The sequence below is a fragment of the Coregonus clupeaformis genome, chromosome 10, assembly GCF_020615455.1.
Source record: "Coregonus clupeaformis isolate EN_2021a chromosome 10, ASM2061545v1, whole genome shotgun sequence".
Lineage (NCBI taxonomy): Eukaryota > Metazoa > Chordata > Actinopteri > Salmoniformes > Salmonidae > Coregonus > Coregonus clupeaformis.
The window spans coordinates 13,001,955-13,018,156 of record NC_059201.1 but is presented as its reverse complement, the minus strand read 5'-3'; the positions used below and the strand labels follow the sequence as shown (position 1 = coordinate 13,018,156).

General features: G+C 44.6%; 1 protein-coding gene across 1 annotated transcript in view; it reads right to left on the bottom strand.

The window, feature by feature from the left end:
• il17rd (interleukin 17 receptor D) overlaps positions 1-16,202 on the bottom strand; it is a 76,508-nt gene that overhangs the window by 9,280 nt on the left and 51,026 nt on the right. Inside the window, exons 5-7 of the mRNA XM_041887306.1 lie at positions 14,782-14,902; positions 14,455-14,499; positions 14,061-14,212 (exon numbers count right to left, since the gene is read on the bottom strand). Coding sequence (XP_041743240.1) covers positions 14,061-14,212; positions 14,455-14,499; positions 14,782-14,902 — 318 coding nt within the window. The remainder of the gene's footprint in view (positions 1-14,060; positions 14,213-14,454; positions 14,500-14,781; positions 14,903-16,202) is intronic.

Genomic DNA, 16,202 nt, shown 5'->3' with positions numbered 1-16,202 from the left:
CTGCACTTCCTAACCTCCTGCCAAATGTATGACCATATTAGAGACACATATTTCCCTCATATTACAGCGATCCACAAAGAATTAGAAAACAAACCCAATTTTGATAAACTCCCTTATCTACTGGGTGAAAAACCACAGTGTGCCATCACAGCTGCAAGATTTGTGACCTGTTGCCACAAGAAAAGGGCAACCAGTGAAGAACAAACACCATTGTAAATACAACCCATATTTATGTTGATTTATTTTCCCATTTGTACTTTAACTCTTTGCACATTGTTACAACACTGTATATATACATAATATGACATTTGAAATGTCCTTATTCTTTTGAAACTTCTGAGTGTAATGTTTACTGTTAATATTTATTGTTTATTTCACTTTTGTTTACTATCTACTTCACTTGCTTTGGCAATGTTAACATACGTTTCCCATGCCAATAAAGCCCTTACATTGAATTGAATTGAGAAAGAGACAGAGAGAGACAGAGAGAGTGAGAGAGAGAGCGAGAGACAGACAGAGAATGAGAGAGACAGAGAGAGCGAGAGAAAGAGCGCGAGAGGAAAGTATGATAAGTCCATGGATGTCTCCCAGGAGGCCATAGGTTGTCAGAGAGAAAGAGGCCCAGCTGGCAGAGGCCTGGTAGAAGAGGCCAAGGCCAAGGCAGCAGACACGTCTACTTACCGTAACCATACTACATCCTCCTCAGTGTCTGGGAAACACATTAGGAGCAGTATTCATAAAGAGTTTCAGAGTAGGAGTGCTGATCTAGGACCAGGTCCTCCCTGTCCATATTATTTAGTTCATTTTGATCTAGGGCAGGCATCAGGCAAAACTAATCCTAGATCATCAGCATTTCTACTCTGATAAGCTTGATAAATACAGGCTAAGATGCAGCTCATCATTGCTTATAAGGCCCTGAGAGAGACAGAGAGAGACAGAGAGCGAGAGAAACAGAGAGAGAGAGAGAGCGAGAGAAACAGAGAGAGAGAGCGAGAGACAGAGAGACAGAGAGAGAGAGAGACAGAGACAGAGAGAGACAGAGACAGAGAGAGACAGAGACAGAAAGACAGAGACAGAAAGAGAGACAGAGAGAGACAGAGAGCGAGAGAAACAGAGAGAGAGCGAGAGAGACAGAGACAGAGAGACAGAGACAGAGAAAGAGACAGAGACAGAGAGAGAGACAGAGAGAGACAGAGACAGAGAGAGAGAGAGAGAGAGAGAGAGAGAGAGAGAGAGAGAGAGAGAGAGAGAGAGAGAGAGACAGAGACAGATCTCCCAAAATTCCAAATAGAGGAGCAGCTGCTGAAAAGATGAGCTCCTACAAATATTGAAATTTGATATGGTTTTTAGAGTGAAGTACATCGGAAAAAAACTAAAGAAAACTGCAAGACTGAATAAGAGACAAAACAAGCAACAAACAAAGAAGAAAGGCTTTTGAAAAAGTAACAATTTTTCATAAAATTGTACAGTTATCTTAGCTAGCTGAATTGTTTACCAGTTGCTAAACAGTTGCTAGGGACTCTCCTGGAAGAAGCTAGCTAGCTAACAAATAATATCTAGTTAACAGAAGAAAAGAAAGACAAAATAAGACAAAATAAGGACAGAAGACAAAGGACATCAAAGTAAAACAGTCCTCTAAAAGACACAAGAGAGAATAATACAAGAAACAACGCTTCTATTGCAACATTGTGTACAGCGTTGCTATGGAAATTGTTTACCCACCAGACATCCAGACGGAGAAAGCTAAGAAAAGTTCCAAAGGTTTGATGATGGGACAGAACCATGAATGCCTGTTTCCAGATCTTACCAGTTGCAAAACAAGAGCAAATGTAATATTTAATACCAAACGAGGGCACATATGGAAAAGGGTTACTTGCAACAATTTCCCTTTCTCAAAAAAGAGAGGCATCAGCCAAGGATGTCAGATCAGCATTTTTGAAGAAGCTGACCAGAGCAACACGTATCAAACAGTAAACTTATATAATAATGGAACTGTATTGATACAAGGCAATGATTCAAGCCTCCAGGGTTTTGAGAATATGTTTGCTACCCTAAAAGCAGAAACTGAAGAAAAAGTCAAGGAGTGAGATGGAGAAAAGCAGGCCCCAACGGTCTCTGTGACCCAGCAAGAAGCCCTCATTGTCCCTCTACCTACCTCACCTGCAGCAGACAAAGCCAAGGACATGCCTACAACACCAAGAACACCTGCTATGCAACGTTTCCACAACACCCTCTCTCTCGTCGAAGCAGAGGTCATAGAACTCAGAGAGAACAAGCTTCAAGAGGAGGACACTGTCCAGAAACGAAAAGAAGAGATGAAACAGTTCAGGGAGGAGAGCAGAGCATCTATTGCTAAATTAGAAAGCAGAATGGACAAACTGAGTCAGACAAATGATGACCTCAGAGACCATCTGAGCACAACAAGAAAGGAGCTAGAACAAAGAGAGAGGTACATTGACACCCTCAACCAGCAGCTAGTCAATATGTCCTCTGCATCTAGAGAACATGTCCACCAGCCTGGTACAACACAAGCAGAACCTGAGACCAGCATGGCCTCCACCACACAGCCTGATGACACTGCACCCGCCTACCAGTCTGCTCCAGCCCAGATCAGCCAACCAGCGTCCCAGTCTGCTCTAGCCCAGGTCAGCCTACCTGCCTCCCAGTCTGCTACAGCACAGTGTACTCCAGCCCAGGTCAACCTACCAGCCTCTCAGTCTGCTCCAGCCCAGGTCAACCTACCAGCCTCTCAGTCTGCTCCAGCCCAGGTCAACCTACCAGCCTCTCAGTCTGCTCCAGCCCAGGTCAGCCAACCAGCCACCCAGTCTGCTCCAGCCCAGGTCAGCCAACCAGCCACCCAGTCTGCTCCAGCCCAGGTCAGCCAACCAGCCACCCAGTCTGCTCCAGCCCAGGTCAGCCAACCAGCCTCCCAGTCTGCTCCACCCAGACAGTCACCCACAACTGCATTCCTTATTGATTCAAATGGGAAGTTCTTAGTCCAGGAAAGATTATTCCCTAGACACCAGGTGTATAAGTTCTGGTGTCCCACAACTGACAGTGCAATGCAGCTACTCAGTCAGACCAGGATTGACACCCCCGACAACATCATCATCCACACTGGCACAAACGACCTTCATGCCAAAGGTGAAAATGTATCTGGGGCAGTGAGAAGAGTGGCAGAACGGGCACAGGCTATGTTCCCAACAACCAATATAGTTGTGTCCACCCTCCTACCAAGAAAATACTTCCCAGGAAAGTTGATTGAAAAAATAAAATCAACAGATCACTGTGGACTGTGCCTCACTGCTCAACGTCAAAACGGCTCACCACCCCACTCTGACATGTGAACATTTATACGATAATGTACATCTTGATCAGGACAGTATCAGAACCTTTGCCAAGGACCTAAAGGATGCAACACTTGGCAGGGAACCACACACCCATCACCCCAGCAACAGAGCCCCCCCCCCCCCCCCCGCCCCACCTTCTGAAACAACAGTACCCCCACCATCCCCAGGAGAGAAGAGCCAGACACGGCTTATTACAGCACAGCTCTACTAGACCAGGCCTAACACAGCACAGATTTACCAGACCAGACCCGCCTCAGGACAGCACGACCAGACCCGGCCCATCACAACACAGCTCTACTAGACCAGGCCCATCACAACACAGTTCTACTAGACCCGGCCCATCACAACACAGTTCTACTAGACCCGGCGCATCACAACACAGCTCTACTAGACCCGGCCCATCACAACACAGCTCTACTAGACCCGGCCCATCACAACACAGTTCTACTAGACCCGGCCCATCACAACACAGTTCTACTAGACCCGGCCCATCACAACACAGCTCTACTAGACCAGGCCCATCACAACACAGCTCTACTAGACCCGGCCCATCACAACACAGTTCTACTAGACCCGGCCCATCACAACACAGTTCTACTAGACCCGGCCCATCACAACACAGCTCTACTAGACCCGGCCCATCACAACACAGTTCTACTAGAACAGGCCCATCACAACACAGTTCTACTAGACCCGGCCCATCACAACACAGCTCTACTAGACCAGGCCCATCACAACACAGTTCTACTAGACCCGGCCCATCACAACACAGCTCTACTAGACCCGGCCCATCACAACACAGCTCTACTAGACCAGGCCCATCACAACACAGCTCTACTAGACCAGGCCCATCACAACATAGTTCTACTGGACCTGGCCCATCACAACACAGCTCTACCAGACCCGGCCCATCACAACACAGCTCTACTAGACCCGGCCCATCACAACACAGTTCTACTGGACCATCACAACACAGTTCTACTAGACCTGGCCCATCACTGACCACTACTCCAGGGTTGGGCAGAACACAGTCCTTCAGAGAAGTACACCACATGATGCAGTCCACACCATGTATCATTCAGATCATCAGCCTACATATGCTGAGGTAACCTCTGGCAAAAAATACCTAGAACAATCAGAGATAGAGGAGGTGCGCCAACTACTGCATCTAATATGCAGACTACTGGGCTAGACAGACCCTTTAATTCACGCAAACGCGCACATGCACACGCATGCGCGCGCACACACACACACACACACACACTGCAATGTACTTATTTTTTGGGCCATTCTTATTAATTTGTTTACAACTATCCTTTATTTTATTGGCACTGGTATTTTAATAATATATATATATGTATGTGTATATGTGTATATGTATGTATGTATGTATATATATATATATATATGTATGTTTGTATGTGTATATATATATATATATATGTGTATATGTATGTATGTATGTATACAGTGAGGGAAAAAAGTATTTGATCCCCTGCTGATTTTGTACATTTGCCCACTGACAAAGAAATGATCAGTCTATAATTTTAATGGTAGGTTTATTTGAACAGTGAGAGACAGAATAACAACAACAAAATCCAGAAAAACGCATGTCAAAAACGTTATACATTTATTTGCATTTTAATGAGGGAAATAAGTATTTGACCCCCTCTCAATCAGAAAGATTTCTGGCTCCCAGGTGTCTTTTATACAGGTAACGAGCTGAGATTAGGAGCACACTCTTAAAGGGAGTGCTCCTAATCTCAGCTTGTTACCTGTATAAAAGACACCTGTCCACAGAAGCAATCAATCAATCAGATTCCAAACTCTCCACCATGGCCATGACCAAAGAGCTCTCCAAGGATGTCAGGGACAAGATTGTAGACCTACACAAGGCTGGAATGGGCTACAAGACCATCGCCAAGCAGCTTGGTGAGAAGGTGACAACAGTTGGTGCGATTATTCGCAAATGGAAGAAACACAAAATAACTGTCAATCTCCCTCGGCCTGGGGCTCCATGCAAGATCTCACCTCGTGGAGTTGCAATGATCATGAGAACGGTGAGGAATCAGCCCAGAACGACACGGGAGGTTCTTGTCAATGATCTCAAGGCAGCTGGGACCATAGTCACCAAGAAAACAATTGGTAACACACTACGCCATGAAGGACTGAAATCCTGCAGCGCCCGCAAGGTCCCCCTGCTCAAGAAAGCACATATACAGGCCCATCTGAAGTTTGCCAATGAACATCTGAATGAACTCGCTGTGTTTGGAGGAGGAGGAATGCTGCCTATGACCCCAAGAACACCATCCCCACCGTCAAACATGGAGGTGGAAACATTATGCTTTGGGGGTGTTTTTCTGCTAAGGGGACAGGACAACTTCTCCGCATCAAAGGGACGATGGACGGCGCCATGTACCGTCAAATCTTGGGTGAGAACCTCCTTCCCTCAGCCAGGGCATTGAAAATGGGTAGTGGATGGGTATTCCAGCATGACAATGACCCAAAACACACGGCCAAGGCAACAAAGGAGTGGCTCAAGAAGAAGCACATTAAGGTCCTGGAGTGGCCTAGCCAGTCTCCAGACCTTAATCCCATAGAAAATCTGTGGAGGGAGCTGAAGGTTCGAGTTGCCAAACGTCAGCCTCGAAACCTTAATGACTTGGAGAAGATCTGCAAAGAGGAGTGGGACAAAATCCCTCCTGAGATGTGTGCAAACCTGGTGGCCAACTACAAGAAACGTCTGACCTCTGTGATTGCCAACAAGGGTTTTTCCACCAAGTACTAAGTCAGGTTTTGCAGAGGGGTCAAATACTTATTTTCCTCATTAAAATGCAAATACATTTATAACATTTTTGACATGCGTTTTTCTGGATTTTTTTGTTGTTATTCTGTCTCTCACTGTTCAAATAAACCTACCATTAAAATTATAGACTGATCATGTCTTTGTCAGTGAGCAAACGTACAAAATCAGCAGGGGATCGAATACTTTTTTCCCTCACTGTATATATACAGTGGGGAGAACAAGTATTTGATACACTGCCGATTTTGCAGGTTTTCCTACTTACAAAGCATGTAGAGGTCTGTAATTTTTATCATAGGTACACTTCAACTGTGAGAGATAGAATCTAAAACAAAAATCCAGAAAATCACATTGTATGATTTTTAAGTAATTAATTTACATTTTATTGCATGACATAAGTATTTGATCACCTACCAACCAGTAAGAATTCCGGCTCTCACAGACCTGTTAGTTTTTCTTTAAGAAGCCCTCCTGTTCTCCACTCATTACCTGTATTAACTGCACCTGTTTAAACTCGTTACCTGTATAAAAGACACCTGTCCACACACTCAATCAAACAGACTCCAACCTCTCCACAATGGCCAATACCAGAGAGCTGTGTAAGGACATCAGGGATAAAATTGTAGACCTGCACAAGGCTTGGATGGGCTACAGGACAATAGGCAAGCAGCTTGGTGAGAAGGCAACAACTGTTGACGCAATTATTAGAAAATGGAAGAAGTTCAAGATGACGCTCAATCACCCTCGGTCTGGGGCTCCAAGCAAGATCTCACCTCGTGGGGCATCAATGATCATGAGGAAGGTGAGGGATCAGCCCAGAACTACACGGTAGGACCTGGTCAATGGCCTGAAGAGAGCTGGGACCACAGTCTCAAAGAAAACCATTAGTAACACACTACGCCGTCATGGATTAAAATCCTGCAGCGCACGCAAGGTCCCCCCTGCTCAAGCCAGCGCATGTCCAGGCCCATCTGAAGTTTTCCAATGACCATCTGGATGATCCAGAGGAGGAATGGGAGAAGGTCATGTGGTCTGATGAGACAAAAATAGAGCTTTTTGGTCTAAACTCCACTCGCCGTGTTTGGAGGAAGAAGAAGGATGAGTACAACCCCAAGAACACCATCCCAACCGTGAAGCATAGAGGTGGAAACATCATTCTTTGGGGATGCTTTTCTGCAAAGGGGACAGGACGACTAAACCGTATTGAGGGGAGGATGGATGGGGCCATGTATCGCGAGATCTTGGCCAGCAACCTCCTTCCCTCAGTAAGAGCATTGGAGATGGGTCGTGGCTGGGTCTTCCAACATGACAATGACCCGAAAGACACAGCCAGGGCAACTAAGGAGTGGCTCCGTAAGAAGCATCTCAAGGTCCTGGAGTGGCCTAGCCAGTCTCCAGACCTGAACCCAATAGAGGGAGCTGAAAGTCCGTATTGCCCAGCGACAGCCCCGAAACCTGAAGGATCTGGAGAAGGTCTGTATGGAGGAGTGGGCCAAAATCCCTGCTGCAGTGTGTGCAAACCTGGTCAAGACCTACAGGAAACGTATGATCTCTGTAATTGCAAACAAAGGTTTCTGTACCAAATATTAAGTTCTGCTTTTCTGATGTATCAAATACTTATGTCATGCAATAAAATGCAAATTAATTACTTAAAAATCATACAATGTGATTTTCTGGATTTTTGTTTTAGATTCCGTCTCTCACAGTTGAAGTGTACCTATGATAAAAATTACAGACCTCTACATGCTTTGTAAGTAGGAAAACCTGCAAAATCGGCAGTGTATTAAATACTTGTTCTCCCCACTGTATATACTGAGATCATGTGACAGATCATGTGACACTTAGATTGCACAGAGGTGGACTTTATTTAACTAATTATGTTGTTCTCCCCACTGTATATATATACACTGCTCAAAAAAATAAAGGGAACACTTAAACAACACAATGTAACTCCAAGTCAATCACACTAATGTGAAATCAAACTGTCCACTTAGGAAGCAACACTGATTGACAATAAATGTCACATGCTGTTGTGCAAATGGAATAGACAACAGGTGGAAATTATAGGCAATTAGCAAGACACCCCCAATAAAGAAGTGGTTCTGCAGGTGGTGACCACAGACCACTTCTCAGTTCCTATGCTTCCTGGCTGATGTTTTGGTCACTTTTGAATGCTGGCGGTGCTTTCACTCTAGTGGTAGCATGAGATGGAGTCTACAACCCACACAAGTGGCTCAGGTAGTGCAGCTCATCCAGGATGGCACATCAATGCGAGCTGTGGCAAGAAGGTTTGCTGTGTCTGTCAGCGTAGTGTCCAGAGCATGGAGGCGCTACCAGGAGACAGGCCAGTACATCAGGAGACGTGGAGGAGGCCGTAGGAGGGCAACAACCCAGCAGCAGGACTGCTACCTCCGCCTTTGTGCAAGGAGGAGCAGGAGGAGCACTGCCAGAGCCCTGCAAAATGACCTCCAGCAGGCCACAAATGTGCATGTGTCTGCTCAAACGATCAGAAACAGACTCCATGAGGGTGGTATGAGGGCCCAACGTCCACAGGTGGGGGTTGTGCTTACAGCCCAACACCGTGCAGGACGTTTGGCATTTGCCAGAGAACACCAAGATTGGCAAATTCGCCACTGGCGCCCTGTGCTCTTCACAGATGAAAGCAGGTTCACACTGAGCACATGTGACAGACGTGAGAGAGTCTGGAGACGCCGTGGAGAACGTTCTGCTGCCTGCAACATCCTCCAGCATGACCGGTTTGGCGGTGGGTCAGTCATGGTGTGGGGTGGCATTTCTTTGGGGGGCCGCACAGCCCTCCATGTGCTCGCCAGAGGTAGCCTGACTGCCATTAGGTACCGAGATGAGATTCTCAGACCCCTTGTGAGACCATATGCTGGTGCGGTTGGCCCTGGGTTCCTCCTAATGCAAGACAATGCTAGACCTCATGTGGCTGGAGTGTGTCAGCAGTTCCTGCAAGAGGAAGGCATTGATGCTATGGACTGGCCCTCCCGTTCCCCAGACCTGAATCCAATTGAACACATCTGGGACATCATGTCTCGCTCCATCCACCAACGCCACGTTGCACCACAGACTGTCCAGGAGTTGGCGGATGCTTTAGTCCAGGTCTGGGAGGAGATCCCTCAGGAGACCCTCCGCCACCTCATCAGGAGCATGCCCAGGCGTCATAGTGAGGTCATACAGGCACGTGGAAGCCACACACACTACTGAGCCTCATTTTGACTTGTTTTAAGGACATTACATCAAAGTTGGATCAGCCTGTAGTGTGGTTTTCCACTTTAATTTTGAGGGTGACTCCAAATCCAGACCTCCATGGGTTGATAAATTTGATTTCCATTGATAATTTTTGTGTGATTTTGTTGTCGGCACATTCAACTATGTAAAGAAAAAAGTATTTAATAAGATTATTTCATTCATTCAGATCTAGGATGTGTTATTTTAGAGTTCCCTTTATTTTTTTGTGTATATATACACTGCTCAAAAAAATATGGTACTAACTTCTGGCTGCTTTCCTGATGTCTGGAACCAGAGGCTCATCTCCCCTATCCACAAAAGTGGAGACAAATCAGACCCCAATAATTACAGGGGAATTTGCGTAAACAGCATCTTGGGAAAGGTTTTCTGTAGCATTTTGAATTCAAGAATTCAAACCTTTCTTCAAGAAAAAAATGTAATAAGTAAATGTCAAATTGGCTTTCTCCCTAACCATCGCACTACTGACAATACATACACCTTACACACACTAATTAATAAATACGTCCACCAAAAAAAAGAGGGCAGAATCTTTGCTTGCTTTATTGACTTTAAAAAAGCATTTGATTCTATTTGGCACGAAGGGCTATTCTACAAAATTCTCCAAAGTGGACTTGGTGGTAAGGTGTATGACTTAATAAAATGTATGTACACAGAAAACAAGTGTGCAATAAAAATCTAAAACCAATGAACATAATTATTTTCACAACGTTGAGGTGTGAGACAAGGCTGAAGTTTGAGTCTAAATCTTTTCAACATTTATATCAATGAATTAGCAGACATGTTGGACCATTCTCCAGCCCCAGGACTCACACTATTTGACACAGAGGTAAAATACCTGCTATATGCTGATGACTTGGTACTTCTATCACCAACCAAAGAAGGTCTTCAACAGAACCTTAACATTCTAGAGCAATATTGCCATAATTGGGCCCTGGCAGTACATTTCAAAAAAACTAAAATCATGTCAGAAACACAAATATAAATTCACCCTGAACAACACCATAATTGAACACCCTAAAAATTACACATAACTTGGTCTGACCATATCTGCATCGAGAAACTTTAATATGGCAGTGAATGCACTCAAAGAAAAAGCCTGCAGAGCATTGTATGCAATAAAAATGAAATTATTCAAAATCAACATCCCAATTAGAATTTGGACCAAAATATTTGACAGTGTAATCCTACCAATAGCTCTTTACGGAAGTGAGGTTTGGGGGCCACTCAATAAACTGGACTTTAAAATGTGGGACAAACATCCAATTGAAGCCCTACATGCAGAATTCTGTCGGAAAATTCTACAAGTCCAGAGAAATACACCAACTAATGCATGTAGGGCAGAATTGGGCCGCTTTCCAGTAGTAATGAAAATACAGAAAATATCATTAATTTTTTTGGCTACATCTAAATTCAAGTCCAAATTCAAGTCTGCAATTTAAAGGACTTCAAACCCAAGAGCTGAGCCCAGAAACGAGCCCTCTCAGTCAGCTGGTGTTGGACCTAACCAACCAAGCTGACACCAGCACTGCTTCAAAATAAATAATTCCAATGAACAAAATCATAAACCAATCAAAGGACTCATATTTACAACATTGGAAAAACGAAACAAAATCCCAAAGCCGACTAAATTGCTATCTGACCCTAAACAGAGAATTTGAATTGGCTGATTATCTCTACTCTGTCAGAGATACGAAGCAGAGACAGATCCTTACCAAGTACAGGCTGAGTGACCATCAATTGGCAATAGAAACAGGCAGACATAAAAAGACATGGCTACCCAAAGAGGAGTGTATACAGTGGGGAAAAAAAGTATTTAGTCAGCCACCAATTGTGCAAGTTCTCCCACTTAAAAAGATGAGAGAGGCCTGTAATTTTCATCATAGGTACACGTCAACTATGACAGACAAATTGAGGGGAAAAAAATCAAGAAAATCACATTGTAGGATTTTTTATAAATTTATTTGCAAATTATGGTGGAAAATAAGTATTTGGTCACCTACAAACAACCACGATTTCTGGCTCTCACAGACCTGTAACTTCTTCTTTAAGAGGCTCCTCTGTCCTCCACTCGTCACCTGTATTAATGGCACCTGTTTGAACTTGTTATCAGTATAAAAGACACCTGTCCACAACCTCAAACAGTCACACTCCAAACTCCACTATGGCCAAGACCAAAGAGCTGTCAAAGGACACCAGAAACAAAATTGTAGACCTGCACCAGGCTGGGAAGACTGAATCTGCAATAGGTAAGCAGCTTGGTTTGAAGAAATCAACTGTGGGAGCAATTATTAGGAAATGGAAGACATACAAGACCACTGATAATCTCCCTCGATCTGGGGCTCCACGTAAGATCTCACCCCGTGGGGTCAAAATGATCACAAGAACGGTGAGCAAAAATCCCAGAACCACACGGGGGGACCTAGTGAATGACCTGCAGAGAGCTGGGACCAAAGTAACAAAGCCTACCATCAGTAACACACTACGCCGCCAGGGACCCAAATCCTGCAGTGCCAGTACATGTCCAGGCCCGTCAGAAGTTTGCTAGAGTGCATTTGGATGATCCAGAAGAGGATTGGGAGAATGTCATATGGTCAGATGAAACCAAAATAGAACTTTTTGGTAAAAACTCAACTCGTCGTGTTTGGAGGACAAAGAATGCTGAGTTGCATCCAAAGAACACCATACCTACTGTGAAGCATGGGGGTGGAAACATCATGCTTTGGGGCTGTTTTTCTGCAAAGGGACCAGGACGACTGATCCGTGTAAAGGAAAGAATTAATGGGGCCATGTATCGTGAGATTTTGAGTGAAAACCTCCTTCCATCAGCAAGGGCATTGAAGATGAAACATGGCTGGGTCTTTCAGCATGACAATGATCCCAAACACACCGCCCGGCAACGAAGGAGTGGCTTCGTAAGAAGCATTTCAAGGTCCTGGAGTGGCCTAGCCAGTCTCCAGATCTCAACCCCATAGAAAATCTTTGGAGGGAGTTGAAATTCTGTGTTGCCCAGCGACAGCCCCAAAACATCACTGCTCTAGAGGAGATCTGCATGGAGGAATGGGCCAAAATACCAGCAACAGTGTGTGAAAACCTTGTGAAGACTTACAGAAAACGTTTGACCTGTGTCATTGCCAACAAAGGGTATATAACAAAGTATTGAGAAACTTTTGTTATTGACCAAATACTTATTTTCCACCATAATTTGCAAATAAATTCATAAAAAATCCTACAATGTGATTTTCTGGAAATTCTTTTCTCATTTTGTCTGTCATAGTTGACGTGTACCTATGATGAAAATTACAGGCCTCTCTCATCTTTTTAAGTGGGAGAACTTGCACAATTGGTGGCTGACTAAATACTTTTTTTCCCCACTGTATGTGGTCACTGCACGATAGGGGAGTTAGAAACAGAGATGCACTTTCTCCTTTACTGTGATAAATATTCCTCACAAAGAGATTCATTATTCACAGAAATGACTACATTTATTCCAAATTTTAACTTATTAAACCCAGAGGAAAAACTAAAAATACTCATGGGCGAAGGAGCAATGGCTCCTCTTGCAGCCAAATATGTATTTGCCTGCCATAGCCTGAGGGACACTGAATAATAACATCTGCATAATAAATAGTAACGTACTTATTATTATTATTGTTATTGCTATTATTGTTATTACCATTATTATTGTTGTTTATCATTCCAAATAGTAGTGGTATGGGTGGTAATGGTAATGATGGCAGTTTAAAGATGGTGGTGGTAGTAGTGGTAGTAATGATGATGGTAGTTGTAATACTGATGTAATGGTGAAGATGACCGTTATTTAGTTATAGTTTAATTTTCCATATTTATATTTTTATATTTATTACATTTCTAGTATTGACTGTTACCATTTTATTGTTATTATTTTTGTATTTAATTTTGATTATGATTTACTACGATCTTATATTATTATTTGTTATTGTTTATAATTGTATTATTGTATACATTGTTGCTTTGGCAATATTGACACAAAGTTTTTCATGCCAATAAAGCAGCTTGAATTGAGAGCGAGACAGAGAGAGAGAGAGAGAGAGAGAGAGAGAGAGAGAGAGGGAGCAAGAGAGAGACAGAGAGAGAGACAGAGAGAGAGAGAAAGAGAGCGAAAGAAAGAGAACGAGAGAGAGAGACAGAGAGAGAGAGAGAGAGAGAGAGAGAGAGAGAGAGAGAGAGGAAAGTATGATAAGTCCATGGATGTCTCCCAGGAGGCCATAGGTTGTCAGAGAGAAAGAGGCCCAGCTGGCAGAGGCCTGGTAGAAGAGGCCAAGGCAGCAGACACGTCTACTTACCGTAACCATACTACATCCTCCTCAGTGTCTGGGAAACACATTAGGAGCAGTATTCATAAAGAGTTTCAGAGTAGGAGTGCTGATCTAGGACCAGGTCCTCCCTGTCCATATTATTTAGTTCATTTTGATCTAGGGCAGGCATCAGGCAAAACTAATCCTAGATCATCAGCATTTCTACTCTGATAAGCTTGATAAATACAGGCTAAGATGCAGCTCATCATTCCTTATAAGGCCCTGAGATGTTCCTGACCACACGACCTAACCAGGAAAAGGCTTGAGGCTCTCTACTCATAACATCATTTCCTTCCTTACCGGTTTGCAGCGTTTGAGCCTGAAGGGTCCCTCCTGTCGTAGTTTGTAGTACAGGTAGTAGACGGTGAAGCCGAAGGTGGAGGGGGCGTGGTCAAAGACAACATGGAGGTTGGCGCCCCGCTGATAGATGTTGAGGGTCTTGGGCTTCCAGACTGATCACAACCGCCAGACAGAGAGAAAGGTTAACCCATGTATATGAGAAAATAGAGGAATGTCTGTTTCATTACAATTAATCACAATGCCTTACGCTCAACTCCATTACTATGCAATTATAAAGACATTAGTAGGCTATTTACTATGTAACATATGTTAATACTATGTTGTTAATGTGTTAATAGCATGATTACAGCATTACACAGGTATAAGAGCAAGTAGATGTACAATGGGGACTCACATGGTTTGCAGACGAGGTTGTCGTGTCCCAGAAGCACTTCACAGGCTGAGAACAAAACACACAACAAAAACAACCAATTACAACGGGAGTCTGCAGCAACAGTTACACTACAGTTACTCTACTCTACCAATTCACAAGATCATCACCAGGGCTAGGAGTTTTTCCTGGCCTACAAAACGAGGGCCTGAAGATTTTCCTCAGTCAGGTTATGTGGCCAGGTAAAACCCCTGGCACTCCTGTCTGATTCCACTTACAGTTGCTTGTAGTGATTAAACTCTGTTTATGGTCTACAACTAGGGCCTGCAGTTCGAGGAGTGTTCCACTTACAGTTGGTACGCAGGAAGGATGGGGGGAAGAAGCTGTCATTCATGAAGGTGGGGAAAGGAACGATCCGGACCATGTAGTCTGTCTCAAAGGCCAGACCAGGGAAGGGCTGAGAGCTCATCTTCTATCAGGGAATAACAAGGTGAAGGTATACTTCAATCAGCCAGCACTTACAAATAAATGATTACTTCGATTTATTATCAGCAATCACAATGGATGTGTTTCGGTCATCAAGTCTCGGAAGGGCTACAGCACCCAAATACTTACTTACATAACTTGGTAAGTTGAGCTTTTGTTACACTGCTCAAAAAAATAAAAGGGAACACTTAAACAACACAATGTAACTCCAAGTCAATCACACTTCTGTGAAATCAAACTGTCCACTTAGGAAGCAACACTGATTGACAATAAATGTCACATGCTGTTGTGCAAATGGAATAGACAACAGGTGGAAATTATAGGCAATTAGCAAGACACCCCCAATAAAGAAGTGGTTCTGCAGGTGGTGACCACAGACCACTTCTCAGTTCCTATGCTTCCTGGCTGATGTTTTGGTCACTTTTGAATGCTGGCGGTGCTTTCACTCTAGTGGTAGCATGAGACGGAGTCTACAACCCACACAAGTGGCTCAGGTAGTGCAGCTCATCCAGGATGGCACATCAATGCGAGCTGTGGCAAGAAGGTTTGCTGTGTCTGTCAGCGTAGTGTCCAGAGCATGGAGGCGCTACCAGGAGACAGGCCAGTACATCAGGAGACGTGGAGGAGGCCGTAGGAGGGCAACAACCCAGCAGCAGGACTGCTACCTCCGCCTTTGTGCAAGGAGGAGCAGAAGGAGCACTGCCAGATCCCTGCAAAATGACCTCCAGCAGGCCACAAATGTGCATGTGTCTGCTCAAACGGTCAGAAACAGACTCCATTAGGGTGGTATGAGGGCCCGATATCCACAGGTGGGGGTTGTGCTTACAGCCCAACACCGTGCAGGACGTTTGGCATTTGCCAGAGAACACCAAGATTGGCAAATTCGCCACTGGCGCCCTGTGCTCTTCACAGATGAAAGCAGGTTCACACTGAGTACATGTGACAGACGTGAGAGAGTCTGGAGACGCCGTGGAGAACGTTCTGCTGCCTGCAACATCCTCCAGCATGACCGGTTTGGCGGTGGGTCAGTCATGGTGTGGGGTGGCATTTCTTTGGGGGGCTGCACAGCCCTCCATGTGCTCGCCAGAGGTAGCCTGACTGCCATTAGGTACCGAGATGAGATCCTCAGACCCCTTGTGAGACCATATGCTGGTGCGGTTGGCCCTGGGTTCCTCCTAATGCAAGACAATGCTAGACCTCATGTGGCTGGAGTGTGTCAGCAGTTCCTGCAAGAGGAAGGCATTGATGCTATGGACTGGCCCTCCCGTTCCCCAGACCTGAATCCA